Source organism: Gopherus evgoodei, chromosome 11 (genome assembly GCF_007399415.2).
Source record: "Gopherus evgoodei ecotype Sinaloan lineage chromosome 11, rGopEvg1_v1.p, whole genome shotgun sequence".
Lineage (NCBI taxonomy): Eukaryota > Metazoa > Chordata > Testudines > Testudinidae > Gopherus > Gopherus evgoodei.
In genome coordinates this window covers 49,022,390-49,042,168 of record NC_044332.1, presented here as the reverse complement: position 1 = coordinate 49,042,168, position 19,779 = coordinate 49,022,390, and the positions used below count along the sequence as shown (strand labels likewise).

General features: G+C 40.5%; 1 protein-coding gene across 5 annotated transcripts in view; it reads left to right on the top strand.

The window, feature by feature from the left end:
- Nucleotides 1–19,779, top strand: part of PKP4 (plakophilin 4) — a 215,450-nt gene that overhangs the window by 188,205 nt on the left and 7,466 nt on the right. For all 5 annotated transcript variants that reach the window (XM_030580277.1, XM_030580276.1, XM_030580275.1 and 2 more), the window contains 8 exons: nucleotides 2,273–2,456; nucleotides 4,574–4,691; nucleotides 5,423–5,614; nucleotides 5,807–5,980; nucleotides 7,857–8,007; nucleotides 12,038–12,233; nucleotides 17,537–17,621; nucleotides 17,746–17,863. In XM_030580277.1, coding sequence (XP_030436137.1) covers nucleotides 2,273–2,456; nucleotides 4,574–4,691; nucleotides 5,423–5,614; nucleotides 5,807–5,980; nucleotides 7,857–8,007; nucleotides 12,038–12,233; nucleotides 17,537–17,621; nucleotides 17,746–17,863 — 1,218 coding nt within the window. The remainder of the gene's footprint in view (nucleotides 1–2,272; nucleotides 2,457–4,573; nucleotides 4,692–5,422; nucleotides 5,615–5,806; nucleotides 5,981–7,856; nucleotides 8,008–12,037; nucleotides 12,234–17,536; nucleotides 17,622–17,745; nucleotides 17,864–19,779) is intronic.

Below are 19,779 nucleotides of genomic sequence, written 5' to 3'. Positions count from 1 at the left end.
CAGCTCTTCCTAATGCTTTTTCTTATGATTATTTTTCATATAGTGCTGGTAGAGTGTAACCACTACAGCAGCACCAACAAAGTGCTTAGTATAGCAGAATTTTGTTTCAGCTACATATAACCTTGCTAAAGAGGGGAAGGAATAAATCACTGATTTCTTTCCTAGTTCTCTTTGATGCCAGGAAATTGTTTGTTAAAGTGTATCTAGTATGTTTTTGATTCTTTGTTTTCTATGGTGAAGTTTGGTACTAGATATGCAACTTTTGGAGCACTCCTCCTGATGATAAAGTTGCTGTCTGCATGTCTTTTGTATAGAGTCTAACCAAAAAAAAAGTCTTTCATTTGTTTGAGTACAGACTGACCATTTCTTTTCAAATAGCAGAAATGAAAGCAACGTAAGACTTCTGTCCTATCAGTCAGTCATCTCAGATGAAGTGGAGTTGACCAGAACATTGCATCTTAAATAATGTTGGGTGTAAATTGTGTTCTAAAGCAAATAAGCTTAAATACAATTTTAAAACTTTTACTGTAAATTATTTTTATACTGAATGAAATTTGGCAAATCTGATTCCAAGTGTTTGTTTTTATGAACAGGAATAAGTGGATTTACTCCTGTGTCTATTATTATTTAAATTTAACCCTAAGTAGTGAAGGTCAGCTTTTGTAATAGTAAAGGTTGTATTGGCATGTTGCTAAAAGCAGAGGGACACCTAGCTTGCATACATATTTACCTACCATACAAAATGCAAGTATTAGCCAGGAGTCAAATACGGGATATCAGAGCAGGTGGAGCAGTGATATTCTTCAAAGGTACACGTATTTGAGACACAGAATGAGACACCACTCACAGTGTGTTGTGGAGATGATCAGCATATCATCATGTATGCTTTGCTGAACTCCAGGGGCTTGGCTTCTCCTGTTGGGTTCATATACAGTCTGCTGGGCTCTTTGGGCTTAGTTCTTTCATGACTGTAGCAAAAAAGAAAAGTGGTAGTATTCTCCTAAGCAGTATTCATTCATGGCTCCAAAATGAGATGTCATTCACACAGTAAATTGTACAGACCTTTGTAATGTGATTCTCTCTTTTCTTACATGCTCTGGTCAGTAATGAAATAGTTAATGTTGACATTTAAGTTATCACTAAGTTTCAGAGTTAACATCTTAAGGTGAGCTGAGATCAGTTTACTTCTCAGATTCACTTTTTAAAAATTGAAAACTTAGATTCTGCGCACAAGATGGCATCTGAAGAGTGGCGAATATGTGCAGCATGCCACTTGAGTTAGAACCCTAGTATTAAGTTAATTTTCCACAGAGTTGGCCACCACTGTTCTTTCTCATCCTATGCCAATTTTACAGCATTTTCTCTGCTTCTCTCTCTCTCTCTCTCTCTCTCTCTCTCTCTCTCTCTCTCTCTCTCTCTCTCTCTCTCTCTCTCATTAAAGAACTATGAGTTGGTGCTTGTAATTTTGCAGGGAATGCTGGCAAGATTTTTGTCTGAGAGAAGTTGCTAGTTTGGTTGTTGAGATGTGTACAAGTGTCAGGATTGTGGTATTTATCTCCGGAGAGCATGTAGGAATATTTGGCAACCTAAGTTGGGACTCTGGGTATCTCTGTATTGTTACTAGAAAAGCACAGGAGAATCTTCCTCCTGGCTTCTAGAATGTGATGGGGACTTTTTCCTCTCCTGTCAGGTACAGAAACAGGGCTCTGTCCTCCTCAGTGAATGTTTCTTTTGTACCCCCATCAAATCAATAGAGGGTTCGTTTTTTCCTTGATGTGAGAAGTATATTGCATTCACTTGTGCACCTGCTCTCTCACACTCATCCCTCCCTCCCACCCACGGACCCACCAGCTTACCCCACATTAGGTCCATTGTGATAATAATGGCACGTTCTGTCTGTTCCATCAGGAAGTTTAATTGGTACACTGCTGATCTGAAATTACAGGCATGCTCCCTGATGAATCAATCAGACTGAGGAATGTTGAAGAAAACATATCCCACAGTTTGGGAACCACTTTGTCTCCCCAACCTGTGAAATAAATCTTTTAAGGGCAACTTTGCAGACCACCTGTTGGTCATATGTGGAGTATAAAGGTTGCATTACAGAATTAATCCACTATATTTCTTTTGGTTGTATATAGGTAAATTAATTTTCCCCTCTGTTTAAGAAGATAGATATTATGTGGTTACTTTTGGGTTATATTTGTTCACTGTAATCAAAGTTACCAGTTATCTTCTGACATTAAATAGTATAATGCAATTCCCTTTTTAGGAGTTCTGTGGAACTTGTCCTCATGTGATGCAGTAAAGATGACAATCATTCGAGATGCTCTATCAACACTAACTAACACTGTGATAGTTCCACATTCTGGATGGAATAATTCTTCCTTTGACAATGATCATAAAATTAAATTCCAGACGTCTCTAGTTCTGCGCAATACTACAGGATGCCTGAGGTAAATCACCATCTTCAAGATCTCTGTTAACACAGTAATCAAGTTATACAACAATGTATGCACATTCCTTTTAAATCACAATTTCTTAAATAATATAGTTGTTACATCCTTTTTAACCCTTTTAGTTCTTCCTCGCATGCCAGTTAGTAGGAAAAGATCATAAATACAAACTTAGGAGCTCAGAGGCAATATTTTATGAATGTATTAATGCTGCTACTTGGTAAGTATTAAGCTTCTACTGTCTTTGTGCTCATAGCTAATCTTTTCCATATTAATCACCACTGTCTTGATACTGAAGGTACTGTCTATGAAACTTAGTCTTTCAAACCTTGAATTAACTTGAGTAAAGCCATCTCTACAAAAATCATGTGATACTGTTCACATCACTAATAAGATTCTATAAAATTTAAAACTTAATTTTGATGAAAAATAAATTTTAGAGGCATTTATTTGTAACGAAAAACGTAAGTAAGAAAACTAGGAGTGCTTTGTTAGATTGAATATTTAAACATTACTGATAGTGTCCATTTAATTTATAAACATTATTTGCTATCAAGTTAAAAATTGTTCTATTGAATGAACTTCTTTTACCTGCTATTGTTACAAATAATATGAGATTATTATAACTATAAAGGAAAGCAATTAGAGACAAATATGTTTTTTCTGTTTTTTTAATCTATTTACATTCTGCATTTGACACTTAATGTATAGTCAGTTTCACTGTTTCCTCTCTTGTTTAAGTGAGTGTTTCAAACAGCAATAAGAAAAAAAAAAGCACTTTTAAAAATAGGAAAACATAAAACCACAAAAAATGACAGAGACTTCAGGGGCCACATGCAGTACACGAGACTACTTTTTTTAAAAATTATATTTAATTGAGGAGATTTCAAGTTGACTGTGTTCCTTTAACCCAGTGGTTTTCAAACTTTTTTCTGGTGACCCAGTTGAAGAAAATTGTTGTTGCCCATGACCCAACGGAGCAGGGGAAGAGGGATCAGGGGTGTGGGAGGGGCTCAGGGCTGGGACAGGGGGTTGGATGTGGGAGAGGGTCAGGGCTCTGGGCTGGGGTTGCAGGCTCCAGGGTGGGGCTGAGGGTGCAGGGGGAGGATCTGGGTTTAGGGGAGGCTCTGGGGGTTGGTGTGTGGGAGGGGATCAGGGCTCTGGGCTAGGGGTGCAGGCTCTGGGATGGGGCCAGGGATGAGGGGCTTGGGGTGCAGGAAGGGGCTCCAGGTTGGAGGTGGGTCTCAGGACCAGAGATTGGGGCACAGGGTTGGGGCATGGGGCTTACCTTGAGCCACTCCCGGTCAGCAGCGCAGTGGGTGTGCTAAAGCAGGCTTCCTGTCTCTCTTGGCACCGCGGACCACACTGCGCCCCAGAAGCAGCCAGCAGCAGATTCAGCTCCTAGGCAGAGGTGCACAAGCAGCTCTGTGCAGTTCTCGCGTGCGCGCGCACACACACACACCCACACCCACACACACCAGCTCCCATTGGTTGGTTCCTAGCCAATGGGAGCGTAGAGCTGGTACTCAGCCCCATGGGTCCCTACCCGCCTAGGAGCTGGACCCGCTCCTGGCCGCTTCCGAGGTGCAGTGCGGAGTCAGAAGAGGTAGGGACTAGTCTGCCTTAGCCGGTCAGCACCGCCGATGGGATTTTTAACGGCCCGGTCAGCACTGCTGACCAGAGCAACCACAACCCAGTGCCTTACATTCCACGGCCCAGTACTGGGTCGTGACCCGCAGTTTGAAAACCACTGCTTTAACCTACAGAGCTGGTATACAGTGCTGAGATAGAAGCAGGACTTCCCTGGATTTGGTGGTGTCCATGTCACTCTCTGGAATACTGCTAAACTATCCCTGCCAAGTACAGCTTTACTCTAGAGTCATAAAGAGACTTTCTGAAGAACAGTTTCTTGTGTGTGTTTGAAACATACCAGATTGAGGCAAATGGCATATCTGCTTGTAATTTCCCAAAGTAGATTATCAACCAACTGTATAAAAAGTCTTTCCTTCTGCAAATGATTTGCTTAGACCATTACTTGTATATATGTATGACTCTGAATACCATACATAAATATACAGTATATTGATTGATATGCTTATTGCATTTTACCACTTCAGGAATTTAAGCTCTGCAGGAGAAGAGGCAAGGAAGCAGATGAGGTCTTGTGAAGGACTGGTTGATTCTTTGCTATATGTGATCCATACATGTGTGAACACATCAGATTATGACAGCAAGGTGTGTGTTTATTTTTAACTAAGTAATTTCTAGGTATCAGACTAGTTGTCTGATGTGCCATTTTTGTTTTGGTTAGTGCAAGTAAGCCGCAAAACTCTTGAGTTCTACTTATTTTTACAAAACCTTTTCCATCCTTACATTTATTTATGCACAAAATCAAATTCTGTTGTGGAACACAAATTTATTTATTCTGTGTGTTTCATAGAATATCAGGGTTGGAAGGGACCTCAGGAGGTCATCTAGTCCAACCCTCAGGCAGATCTTTACCCTAGTTCCCTAACTGGCCCCCTCAAGGATTGAACTCATAACCTTGGGTTTAGCAGGCCAATGCTCAAACCACTGAGCTATATGTCTTTCCCTGCCCCCTGCCCTTTAATTCTCATGATGAAGCACCCATTCTTTGGGGTGGGGGGGGCAATAATAATTTGCACTTACCATGCTTTTTATCTTCAAAACTCTTTTTATTAATTGCTTAATTAATCCTCATAGCACCCCTGTGAGGTAGGCCCCTATTATCACCAGTTTTTAGCTGAGAAAACAAGTAGAGAAACTAATTTACCCAGAGCCATAGAGAGAGCCATTGTCATATGGACAATTGGAATTTGGGAGTTCTTGTTCCCCAATGCTGTGCTCCAGAAATATTTTCACATGTACTTGATTCGTTTTATATGCTGTTTCACCATTTGTGAAAGTATATTAATTACAGGATATCTCCATACTTTGGGTTCCAGACTGTGGAGAACTGTGTGTGCACACTGAGAAACTTGTCCTATCGCCTAGAATTGGAGGTACCTCAGGCACGTCTGCTGGGTTTAAATGAATTGGATGACTTGTTAGGGAAAGAATCACCCAGCAAAGATTCAGAGCCAAGCTGCTGGGGGAAAAAAAAGAAGAAGAAAAAACGAACTTCACAAGAAGATCAGGTTTGTATTTTTCTTCTATTATAAAAACATTAAGTATTGTTTTTCCAATAGGAAAATACTGTGTCCGGGAGAAAACTGACCATATCCAGTAATATGGTGACTATAGCCACTATTTTAAATTATGATATAAACATTTGATTTCAGTTTTGCTTAAACCAATATACTTACAGCTAATGTGTGTTTCTTTCTCAGTGGGATGGAGTTGGCCCTATACCAGGATTTTCAAAGTCTCCTAAGGGAGTGGAAATGCTGTGGCACCCGTCTGTAGTAAAACCATATCTGACACTTCTAGCAGAAAGCTCCAACCCAGCTACTTTAGAGGGCTCTGCAGGATCTCTCCAGAATCTTTCTGCAGGCAACTGGAAGGTATTATATTAAACCCATCCCATAATCCTTTGGCAAATGAATTTCCACCTCTTCTACTACACTTGTACTTCAACTAAGTGGTCTCCTTTAACCACATCATGACACCTGAGCAGGGAAGAATATGCCATTTCCTAAAGTGCATATGGTGTTTCTCTGTTAATCAGTGTTACTAGCGGTTCTAGAGTGCAACCCTCCTGTTTTTCTCCATGAAACCCAAAGTCCTGAGATATGCTCAGTGGCTCCTCTGAGGTGGGCATTTCCCTAAACTCACATTGAAGTCAACAGAAATGGAGGATCCTCAGCATCCTGCTCCAAATGCATCACTTCCTTAATACTTGCCTGATCTCAGGTTAGAAAAGCAAACGAAATGTCAGAGCATAAACTGGAGTCAAGCACAATGCATTCAGGCACCCTGGCAGTGCCTCGAGCAGTTTTGTAATTCCTGTCCCAGGCCTGTCTGAACACAGAATCAAACGTGCCAGATTTCAAGATGTCTTTGTGATGTGGACACACATAGTTGGAATTAAGATTAATTTAGGGAGATTCCATTCTTTTCAGTTATTTTAATCAAATTATTTTCATATCCTATTTGTCCTTGGTATTCTGTTGTCTAGAGAAACCACAACATACAATTTATACTTTGATTTTTTGTAGCCCTTTATGTTAAACATTTACAAAATAGTCTAATGATCACAACTGTTTTCTGAAATAGAGAAGCAAATACTATTGTTGTTTTACAGAAATATAATCTGAGGGAGAGAGGTTTAAACAATTTGTCAAAAACCACTTATGGTATTAATGGCAGACCTGTGTCTGGCATTCAGGAGCTCAAGATTGCTGGGCGTTGGCTGTACCACATCCATTATTTCATTAATAGTATTCGTAGTTGTCATACAGAATATCATAATATAAAGTTCTTCTGGTTTTCATTTTTAAATATATTTACAAATAAAGTATGTGAGGGGAAAAACGTTGGTAAAGATGAGAAAGAGAAAACTTTATACACTTCTCTTGGTCACAATTCCCTTACAGTCCTCTCCATTCCACTCCTTTTCACTTTCACAGTGAAAGGTAATGAAGAGCTAGCAGCAGAAAATGGTGGCTTATTGCAAATGGCATTAAAATCATTGGCCACAATTTAGAAAAAAATGAAAACTTGTAAGTTTTTCCCATTGAATACGTGTGCCAAAAAAAAGCTTTGAACACTGACGTGGTGGAAAATGACTGGCAAAAAATTGAAGACCAAAGCCAACTAAAAATGTACAAAATAATAGATGCAAGTGCCACCTCTTCCCAAGTATCAGAACATGGGTATTACAGTAAATGATGGTAGTTGATGCCTAATTAGTTATTAACAAGAGCAGGGCATAATTTTGTATTATTTGCAACTATATTCCAATTGTGCACTCCTGCTTGTGGCCCTCACATATGGTGCATTGCAAAGGCACTACTTGACGTCTCTTTTTAATCACTTTTATGTATTTGCCATAGAGATAATAATATGCATTGCTTTCTTTGCTATACAAAAATAGCTGACAGATATCATTTGGGATTTTCAAGCTTTTGTGACTGACATTTTTAATCAATTTTTTTCCTGAAATACTATTCCCTCTCTCTATAGGTTTAATCTCCTTTGTCAATATATTTCTTTTATTAATTCATATATTTAAACATTGTTCTACAAGGAGAAGAATTTCAGTGGCACAGAGGGCAGGCCTAACTCCCAGCGCCAAGTAATGGGAACTGGGCACCCAGTTCTTGTGTCTGCCTTTGGAACTTTCCCACTAAAACATGTATGAATTGTAATACAGTAAAAGATAATATTGATGCTGTTTTAATATGGTAGATGTGTAAGTAACGGACTTTTGTGTAATAGTTTGCAGCATATATTCGAGCTGCTGTCAGAAAAGAAAAAGGGCTTCCGATCCTTGTGGAACTTCTGAGAATGGATAATGATAGAGTTGTTTCTTCTGTGGCAACTGCCTTAAGGAATATGGCTTTAGATGTTCGCAATAAGGAGCTTATTGGTAAGTATATGTAACTATACTTAAGTATGCAGGGATAGCAGCACAACGCAATCCTTCCTTCAGTGCTTGAAGAAAACTTATTTTAGGATGAGAATACACCATGTGAGCTAGTTATGTATCTATCATATCACATCATTAGAGTCACATACATTTTAATCTTCTTGGCAGAAATAGCTTTTTGGAGCAACATTGTCTTATTTGTTTGTCTTTAGTCAACCTGTGCAGCCAGTCCCCTTACAGCAGAAAGAAGTTGCTTGAATCCAAACTGAATCATACAGGAACTTTCATTGTAGAACATGATGAGAAATACCGCTCCCCTTTCTGGAAGCTAACTAGTAACCTTCTCAAAGGGCTACAAGGTCCTGTATCATAAAGGGATTTAACAGTTCAGGTCTCATCACACAAATAAATGCTTTATTCTGACAATATCAGATTTGTTTTGTTTTGTTTCTCCTGCCATAATAAGTGTTTCCACCAGAAACCAGCTCCAAGTCTAAGTACACATATATATGTAATTGACAGGGCTGCTCTTCTAGAGATAATTCATTAATTATTTCCCTTTTCTAAGCTAATGATGAACTCTCTTCATCTCCAACCTGTGCCTTTCTCATCTTACATACTTTTATGCTGAAATATAAGCACATGTCCTGCCCTGGATATGAAACCTTACAATTCCAACCATGGGAAATGGAACAGCATATGCTGCAATGCCTCACCCATGACTGTTCTAGTCTAAATTAACTCTATCAACATTTGTCGTGATGCAGAAAATCTTAATTTTTGAACAGGAAAAAATGTCTTGCTGGTTTTGTTTTTAGACTAGTGTGGTAATTAGGCCAGTGTTACTGGTACAAATAGAGGTACAGTGCATGCTCAGAAATGTAAATGCTACTGCAAGTACCGTTTTCTAATAATTTTATTTATAGAGCTTCTCCATCCTGAGTAGTCTGGGTGATGTGCAATAATTTTATGATCATAAAAATGATCTTGCCAACTATAGATCAATACTCACTGCTTTGTGATTTAGGTAAAGATTATTGAGAAAGATGTTGGTGAAGCAGCTTTGGTACTATTAACAGTCTTCAGTTTCATAGGTCAGTCTGGGAGTCTTTATATATCCAGGCTTGGGATGGAAACTACAGTAGTTGCATTGGTTAGTGATCTTCTGTTGGTGAACAAATAGAGTTTGTGTTGATTTAATTAGACCTATACATTGTCTTCAGTTAAATATAGTTGATCATACTATACAGCTGATCATAAGGCATTAACAGGCTCTAAGTAGATGGGAGGAGTAAATGGGAGGAGTTGCACGAGTAGATGGGAGCCCCTTTAAAGTGTTTTTACTCCTTTTTACTTTGGAGCTCCAGCAGGTGATTGTGGGCTATCATTTATGCACCCTAAGACTTAATCATGTGGAGGTAATGCAGGGTTCTATGCTTTCCCCTCTCTTGCTCAATTTCTATGAGGCGAACAAGACGGCAGTAAGAAGATGTGTGCTACAGTGTCTGCAGCATCCTGATAATACCCAGCTGGACCTTTCTAAATGTAGGAAAGAGAGATACATAGTATTCTTCCTGAGGCTGTTCAGCTCTGGAATGGGTCCCCTCTTCTGTCTACCAGAGCCTGGATTTGTTAAGCCTCCAGACATGCTTCAAAACCAATCTAGTTTTCTACAGAATTTTGAGAAGGGAGTGGGGTTATTGATTAGTATGGGATAATTGTTTTTGTGTGGTTTGGGCTATGATAGTGGGGTCAGTGGCAATGGAGGGTATATCTATACTGCAAAAAAAAGACCTGTGGCCCCAAGTCTCAGAGCTTAGCTCAACTGACTGAGGATTATGGGGCTCACACAACTGGCTAAAAGCAGCAATGTAGATTCACAGACAGACTGGAGCTGGGGCTCTGAGACCCGCCTTTCTTGCCAGGTCTCAGAGTCAGGCTCAAGCCTAAACATCTAGTCTGCTATTTTTGGCCCCATAGCACAAGCCTGAATCAGATGACCTGGGCTCTGAGACTCGCTGCCACAGATCTTTTTTCTGCAAAATAGACATACCCAGATTTAACTGAATTAATATAACTTCTGGGAATTTTAAGTATTGTATGTGGACTGCAGAGTTTGATTTTTTTTTTCCAATCTAAATAAATAACATCAAAATAACATTAGAAGTGCTGAGGGGGTTACAATTTTTGTTTCTTGGAATTTTGCAATATACTTTTGCCAACTTTGTTTTACATAACTCTGCGTTTCCTAAATTTGTATGTGAAGAAATATTTAACAAAAATGAGGTTTGGCATGTTTTTGCTCTGAAAAACATATTTGCAAAAATTAATTATCACCTTAAAATAGACCTGTTATACTTGGAAAATGTATGTACCTAATGTTTTGCACATATCTACAAACAATATAATAATCAAAATCTTCCAAAAAGTAGACAGATAAGATAAACAGATGAAAGATCCAACCAAGGAAAGAGGAGAAAGTGTCTAATTATGAAAATAATAACGTTATATACAGGGGGTTTTTTTAAATAAGAGCCTTGAGGAAAAATCTGTTTTTAAATGTGGGGATATAAACATTCTAGCAAATGTCAAAGTAGATTTGAATTCCACAGGTACTACACCAAAGGTGCCACCACTTCACCTTTTGGTTAGCTCCCTCAAAGGCAGGTGGAGTCACAGTATCAATATATCCTGAGTTGTCTAGTTTTAAAAAATATTGAAGTTTTCTAGTATGCTTAAAAAGAAGTTACTTTCAGTAGCATTTCTTTTGTGGTTAAGGATCAGAATGTCTCCCCCAACACATTATGCAAATACAAAGTTAATACCTGTATGTACAATTTATCCCATCTATCCATTATTCACCATTATATATAAATATATGTCTTCAATAAAAATCCATTAATAGCCATTCAGTTATCAAAGCAGGCTAACCAAAAAAAATATTTACTTTTAGCTTTAGTTAATTTCCTTTGTTTGCAAAGTGATTATTCCTGTTTGTCAGTTGGTAATTGAAATCTGAAAGAGCTGAGATCTAATCTTTTACGGGTGATAAATGAGGTGAACAGAATGCCTGGTAATACCTCCAAAACTACAGAAAAGCTTCTGCACACCTCTCTAAAAGGAAATCTCAGTATGAGCACTGCCCCCCAGTGATGAGAAATAATGTCATTTTTCCTGTAGCAATTCTACTTCTGATCAGTAATTCCTATTTCTAAACTATCCAGTATTAAGGCCAAGTTATGCCTTCTATCCCACTTTATTTAGCCAAATTCTTTATTGCATTTCTTCCTGTATGGATGCATCAGCAGATATCCTACAGCGTACATAAACATTGTTAAACAATTTTATTTGTGCTAGTTTCTGGTCAAGAGGTGGTTTGTGTCCATCTAAAGGCATAAAGAGTTTCAAATAATCATAGTATCTGTCAGCAACTAAGGCATGACTTGAATTAGGGGAAAGGGTAAGTGATAGCAAGTTCCAACGTTTTCTCAACCTTTTATTCCTTTATTTAACTTTTTTTTTTAAACTATCACAGTCAGAAGCAATGAAATGTGATCATGCAATAACCACCTATCAATTCAAGTCCTGCCTAAAGAAGACTGGAATATGCACAAGTGTAACGTCTTACACATTTCTATAAAATTTAAGTTGTTTGAAAGATGCTTAAGTGATTTTTGTAATATTGTTTCTCTTTTGCTATAAAACAACTCTGCTAAACATCCTTAACTAAAATAAATAGGCTCACAGATCAGTGTGTGTCTGTGTACATTGGCACATGGCCATAATATTTTTATCAGTCTTTTCCTAATCCAGAAGAAAAACGCAATGTATTTTTCATTTAGCAAATTACATTACAGTGTTTTTTGCCTCTGTGTGCAATCTGAATTATTTCAGTTTTCCACTTAGTGTTGATTTTTTTATTCTGCTTTCCTCATTGTTGCTTTTAGACATATATTTTTTGTCAGAGTGCTTATGTTTCAAATGTAAATTGCAAAGTGTATTTCCTAACTTGGTTTATGGATTTTTGTAGGTAAATACGCTATGCGAGATCTGGTGAATCGCCTTCCAGGAGGCAATGGCCCAAGCATATTGTCTGATGAGACTGTAGCAGCAATCTGCTGTGCTTTGCATGAGGTCACCAGTAAAAACATGGAAAATGCCAAAGCTTTGGCTGACACAGGAGGAATAGAAAAACTGGTGAACATAACAAAAGGAAGGGGTGACAGGCAAGTGGGCAGCTAGATTTGCAAGCAACATGTTTTTTGAATCCATTTCAGATAAAAACAAGAAAACAAAACTTGTAAAGTGCATTTCCTGCAGAAAAAGGATTTGTTCCTTCGGTTCAGGTTTGCTGATAAGATGAGCAGTCTCCCACAGCTGCAAACTGTATTATTTTCATATTGTATTTGCCAATCATTTACATTGTACAGTATTCTCCATATAAAGCTTCTGTACAGTGATATACTGTAGTCAGATTAATTGGAGCTATAAAATAAAAGTATCTTAAAATGATATTATGAATATTAAACACACACACAAAAGTTAATAGAACATTATTAAGATTGAAAAGTCAGGCAAGTAGGAGTTAGGAAATGCCAGAATTAAGATTGCCTGTGGAACCCTAATCTGGCCCCCTTGTGCATAACATTATGATAAAGTATTTAATTATATATGATCACATTAGTTTTTCCACAGAACCTCTGTCTCAATCCATTCACAGCATGGAGGTTGCTCACTTAATGAGCAGTTCCTCAATATTTTGTTTTCTCCTCATTGTTCAGTGTTTGGTCCTAGGTCTTACTGCACACTACCCAAATCCTGCTCTGAAAAAAGAATTCTTAATTTCTTCATGGACTTTTCTAGGGTGCTCATCACTGTAATATCTGAGTGCTTCCCAATCATTAATTAATTTTATTTTTGTAATAACCCTGTGAGATGAGAAGGTATTATCTTTTTTTTTTTTTTTAACAGCTGAGGACCTAAGTCACAGCAAGATTAAGGTCAACAGTATCCACTAATTTTGGGTGACCAATATGAGATGCATACAGCCTAATTGTTCAGAGTACTTACGATTACATAGCATTTTATATGCTCAAAGCCCAGCTCCCATTACCTTTAGTTGCAGTTGTGAGTACTCGGTACATCTGTAAATCAGACTCCAAGGGTATCAAGTTGGGCAGCCAGAAAATTAGGGATGCCTAAGTAATGGCCACCTGTGAAGTTTGAATTAGATGACCTGACTAGTATCACATGGAAACTCTGTAGTAGAGGGAGTGATAAAATCCAGTTCTTCAGGGCAGCATTCACCTGCTATTACCATGAGGCCCTCCTGTCTGTTGTAGCAGTCTCCTGCCTCATTCATGGCACACCTTCCAATTTGTGCAACAAAAGATGCATGGATCCTAAAGACAAGAGCCTCATTTACCACACCACTCTGATTTATTTCCAGAGAAAGTCCATCCTGCACACTGAATGATCAGCACTAGAGGGGCATGGGACATTTTGCCTGTAGGTTTCATATGTATTTGCTGAAAGCAGAGGAATGGTGAGACTCACAGATCTTGGCTACAATTCCAGGCTGTGCAGGAGACAGTGATCTAACGGACAAAGACACTACCATTTCCTCCAAGCTTGACCCTCTTCTGCCCCATCCTCTCCAAGTTGTCCCAATCTTGTCTCTACCTAACCATTAGCTCCTTGCCCTGTCCCAGTCCCCTTGCCTACCTATTCCCATGGCTTCTTGTTCCAGTCCCAGTCTCCTTGACCAGTCAATCCCTGTTCCCTACTCCTGGCTTCTTGTCCAGTCTACAGCACACATTCCTCCTCACTCCCCACTGACACCTAGTCCCAATCTATCTGCCCAGGTTTCTCATCCAATTTCAGTCTCAAGGCTCTTTATCCCAGTCTCTTTGAGCAGTCAGTCACAGTTCTCCACCCCTGAACCTCAGCTCCTTCTTCAGGTAGATGCAGCTCTGTATTCAGGGAAGGCTCCAGGACCCAGCATGCCACGCGCGTGTTCCACCAAAGCCTGCGGAGGGTCCACCAGAGCCACGGGATCGACAACTGGCAGAGCGTCCCCCCGCAGCATGCCGCCGTGCTTGGGGCAGCGAAATGTCTAGAGCTGCCCCTGTCTGTATTCCACTTAGGTGTGTGCGAACCGGAGCCATAAATTTTACCTAGCAGAACCCATAGAGGGGAGGCACTCATGCCTTGTGCTATAGCACCTCCTGTAGCTATATGAGGCAATGCCACCTTGACCTCCCTCTGTTCCTTCTTCCACCCCAGCTGGAGTCAGAGTTCTGTGTGATTTTCACCTTGCAAACCCTCTATTTTTAGTGACTTTTCTAGTTGTATATAGCTAATTAGTACCCTTCATATAGCTTACATCCAGATGGTCCAGTTGCAAAGTTGCATCTTCACCCCTCTCCAAATGTGGCTCAGGATGGTTTACATCCAACTCTTCACCCCCTAGACAGATTGGTTTGTCTGTTTCAACTGGTCCTGGACTCCTTGCAGTAGTGGATGTGTCCAGAGAACATTTGCCAGGGCATTCCCTCTGGCCCTTGTGAACCAGGTCTGCTGTCACTGTTGCCTCCCTGATGGGCAGCACACCTGGGGTTGCTGAAAGTTCAAGGTCTGTGATTGGAGCAGGAGTCCTTATCAATTTGCTGGAGCTTCAGGCCTTCTGCAATGCATCTCATGCTTTTCTGGACCGTATTGGGCTCGATGGTTCACATACTTACGATACCACCGCAATGCATTATGTGAACAAGCAGGGAGGAATGTGATCCAGGATTCTGTCCCAAGAGGCAATCGGGTTGTGGCAGTTCTGCATCAAGGAGAGTGTGATGGGGCAGCTGCCCCTCACTGGCAGGGGTTAAAAGCAGCCCTAGGGAGGCTGCACTGGAGGCAGCCAATTACAGAGGGGTTGACGGGAGCAGCCAAGCAGGCCCATATAAAAAGGGAGCTGCAGGACAGAGGCTGGCAGTTCTCTGCTGGGAGCCCAGGGAGGAAGGATTGTGTCTCTGGAGAGCTGAGAGAACTGCCAGCACCCTGGACGGAGTAGTGCTGCTAGCAGGGACCGGGAGAGCGAGAGAGCTCCTGGCTGGCTGCTGAGGCCCTGAGGCAAGGTCAAAGAGGATGCTAGGGCATGAGGAAGTGGCCAGACAATTCACTGCAGTAGCCACTAAGGGAAATGGCTGAACAGCAGACTGCAGGTCCGGGAAGTGGGGAGCACAGTGTGTGTTGCAGAAGAGGATGCTGCAGTCCTTGGAGAGACATGGGTCCTAGACCAGGAGTGATATCAGCAAGGCACCACCCGAAGAGGGTGCATTAACATGCAAAGCTAATTCCCAAGACAGCCAGCAGGAGGTGCTACAGTGGTGACTGAAGCCCATTACGGAGAGCACTGACCAATAGCTGACCAATTGCCCAGAGTCCTGAATCATCTCATAGACCAACTGAGCAGGAGTTTTTCCCTAATGGTCTCTGAAGACAAGTGTCCTCTGGGTCATATCCGTAGCGTGGGGCATTCCGACAATCAACCTGTTTGTTGCAAGGGACAACAGGAAACATAACCTGTTTTGCTCTCAAGGAGCCTCAGTCTGGGTTCACTGTCCAATGCTTTCCATCTCAGCTGGCATTTGGCCTGCCTGTATGCTTTTCCCCCAAACCTGATCATCCCACAGATTATCCTCAAGCTTAAAGCAGATTGGACCAAGTTCATTCTCATTGTCCCAGCATGGCTGAGGCAGTGCTCGTTCTCTGACTTTCCCACATTGTCAGTTCAGTCTCCCATACCCCATCCTCTCCATCCTGACCTGCTCACAGAGTGTCACAGTCCCACATTGCATTCAGTCTCCTACATCTCCTGGTGTAGCTTTGTGGCCAAATGAGGAATAAGAGCAGGGTTTGGTGACAGCTGAACAGGCCCTACTCAACAATAGAAAGTCTTCTACCAGAATGGCCTATTCAGCTAAAAGGAAGCTGTTTTCAGCGTGGTCATTGGCTCATAGAATTCAACCAACACTAGCTTCTATCCATGACATCTTGGGGTACCTGCTGCATCTTCAGTTGTTGGGACTTGTGCTTAGCTCACTGAAAATGCATCTGAGGGGGGTTGGGGCAGCACTGCCTTATATAGCCAGTCTGCATCAAACCTCACAGAACCGCAGTTAAGTAACCGTTTCTTGTCAGATCTGTCTCCTCTCTTCCTTGCCCCTGTTCCTCACCCCCGCTGGTCCCTAATCTCAGCCTCCTTGTCCAGCTCATCTGTTTGTTTGTTTGTTTGTTTGTTTACTCCACCATCCCAGCACTAAGTCATGGTTTCTCTCTCCCATCCCCCTCTAGTCACTCTGTGGGGATGGTGCATGCACAGTCCTGTCAGCTAGGGGATGGAACATGCTCAGTGAAGATGAAAACTTGGGGGAATTTAGCTGCTCAAAACTAAGTCTCTACTGAGCATGTGGGAACTGCGATTTGTTTTTGTTTTTAAGGTTTATAACTTGGTTAAACTGGGGTAGATTTTTACAGGGACAGCAAAAGGCATATCCCTGATACAAAGGCTACCCCCTGCCATATTGCAAGTTCCTGTTCCAATGCACGGGGGCGCTATTGCTTGTCATAGAAAAGGTCCCCAGAATTTTTTAACATGGCATGTATTTTTTTCCTTAGCTTCTTCCTGGTAACTGCTGAAATTGAATCATTCATTTATAAATAAATAAATAGCCTGAGGCAGATACCTGACACAGAACATTTCAGCCCAAATGGTAAAGTGTGGCAAAGTTATAAGAAACTGAAAACAGGCTCTTATAATGGGAAGAGACAGGCAATGTTATTACTAGCTACCAGACCTGCCTACAATAATCTTTATATTTGTATGGGATGATTGCTTTAAAGGCAGAAGTGTAAATGATTTATTATGATATAATTTAATGTTATTTTGTGTAACATTTGCTTTCATGAAGTGTGCTGGATTGACAGTCCTGGAGAGAGAAGTTTATTCACAAACATGTACACCATAGATACTAGCAGCCCTGACTACCCCATAGGGTATGTCAACACAACAAAGAAAAACCCACGGCTGGCCCATGCCAGCTGGCTCCGGCTCAGGCTGTGGGGCTGTTTCATTGCTGTGTTGACTTCTGGGCTCGGGCTGGAGCCTGAGCTCTGGGACCTAGACATTTACAAAGCAATGAAACAGCCCCGCTGCCCAAGCCTCACGAGCCCAAGCCAGCCACCGCTTTTTTTTTTGTGTTGTAGACATACCCATACTGCTTTTTCATGTGTTTCAAGGCTCACCTGAAGGGATCACTTCTAATGTAAAGCTGTGTCTTACAATCCTATACAACCTCTTTGCTGAGACTTCCAGTATGACTGTTAGTTGCAGTAGTGGAATTTTTGTGACACGGAATCTGTTCAATGGGCCTTAAGCTGAGACTACCCAGCCCATTTCATATAGCGTTTCAAGCTGTAATGCATACATGCACTTTCTTTACAAGAGTCAATGTAATATTCTTTATCTTCTTAGATCATCGCTGAAAGTGGTCAAGGCAGCAGCTCAGGTATTGAATACATTATGGCAATACCGAGACCTCCGTAGCATTTATAAAAAGGTAAATTTACAAGTATGGTTCTGACAAAATTAGCATTCACGTGGAAACAACTTCACAATGATTCTGAACCATTAATTTTAATGAAATGTAATTCATTTGACATACTCCTTTTCCCACTCCACAGGATGGATGGAATCAGAATCATTTTATTACACCAGTATCAACATTAGAACGAGACAGATTCAAATCACATCCCTCCTTATCTACAACAAATCAGCAAATGTCACCTATCATTCAGTCAGGTCAGTTAATATCCCTCTTTGTGGACAGGTTGCCTGAAGGGCTTTTCCATTTGAGGGGGATCTAGTATGTCTCTTTTAGAACTTCAGGGTACCTTTGAATGTGCCTACCTTACTTTCAGTGATATTACAGTTTTTAGCCCTTAGATTACTTCTCAGTCTTGCTTTTCAGACCAGTGCATTGGAATTAAGGGTTTTCTTTTATATTTTGTTACAAAACAAAGCACAGTATGATTCATACATATATTTATAATACTTCCTTCAAAGTGTTTGTTGTTAGGAGACATGAATCTCAGTTATTAGGAAGAGGCTGGTAATAGTAATGGGAGATCTGATCATTAGAAATATAGATAGGTGGGTATCTGATGACCAGGAGAACCACTTAGTGAATTACCTGCCAAATGTGAAGGTTGTGGATCTCTCAAGACATCAAGATATGTGCAGTGCTGGGGAGGAGAGGTCCTGGCGGCCAAATTTAGGCTGCGAGGTAAGACATTGAAGTCCAGGACCTACACGGTAGCATTCTCTGAAATGCTTCCAGTTCCACACAGGGCCAGTTAGACAGGCAGAGCAGCAGGGTCTCAATGCATAGATGAAACAGTGGAATAGGGAGAAGGGGGTTAGGTTTATTAGTATCTAGGAAGCCTTTTGGTGAAGGAGGAGCCTATACTGGAAAGATGGGCTCTACCTAAACCAAAGCAGAACCAGATTGCTGGCATGTAAAATTAAAAAGGGTCATAGAGGAGTTTTAAAGTAAGGGGCTAGTGGAAAGCCAACAGATGCAGAGAAACACACAGTTCGGACAGAAACATCCCATAGGGGAGGGTCTATTAATGGGGATACTCTATGTTGATAAAGTACAGGTAGAAACTGAAGAGAAACAGTCAAATGAAAGAGTCCCCGTTCAATTGCATCACATAATGGTAGGCAGTTAAAAAATGACACATTTTATAAGTGCTTGTATACAAATACAAAAAGTCTAAATATTGAGATGGGTAAACTTGAATGCCTAGTATTAAATGAGGATATTGATATAATAGGCATCGCAGAAACTTAGTGGAACAACAATAATCAGTAGGACACAGTAATACCAGTGTGCAAAACATATAGGAATGACAGAGTAGATCATGCTGATGGGGGAGTGGCACTATATGTAGAAGAAAGAATGGAGTCAGATATAGTAAAAATCTTAAATGAATCAAATGATACAATAGAATCTCTATGGATAGAAATTTCACCCTTGAATAATAGAGTATAGCAGTAGGAATATAGTATTGACCACCTGACTAGGCTGGTGGTGATGATTGTGAATTCTCCAGATTAGAGAGGCTACAAAAATAGAAGACTCAATAATAATGGGGGATTTCAACTGTCTCTGTATTGACTGGGTCCATGTCCCCTCAGGACAGAATGCTGAGATAAAGTTTCAAAACAACATTAATGACTGCTTCTTGGAGCAACTAGTCCTGGAACCCGAAAGGGGAGAGACAATTCTTGATTTAGTCCTGAGTGGAGCACAGGATCTGGTCCAAGAGGTGCATATAGCTGAACCACTTAGTAGTAGCAACCATAATGTAATTAAATTTGACATCCTTGTGGGAGGGAAAATCCCAAAGAACCCCTCCACAGTAGCATTTAACTTCAGACAAGGGAACTACACAAAAATGAGGAAACTAGTTAAATGGAAATTAAAAGGTACAGTCACAAGAGTGAAATGCCTGCAAGCTGCATGGAAACTTTTTAAAAACTGCACAACAGAGGCTCATATTAAAGGTATGTCTCAAATAAAAAAATATAGTAAGAGGACCAAAAAAGTGCCACCGTGGCTAAACAACCCAGTAAAAGAAGTGGTTAAAGGCAAACAGGGAGCATTTAAAAATCGGAAGTTAAATTCTGCTGAGGAAAATAAAGGAACATAA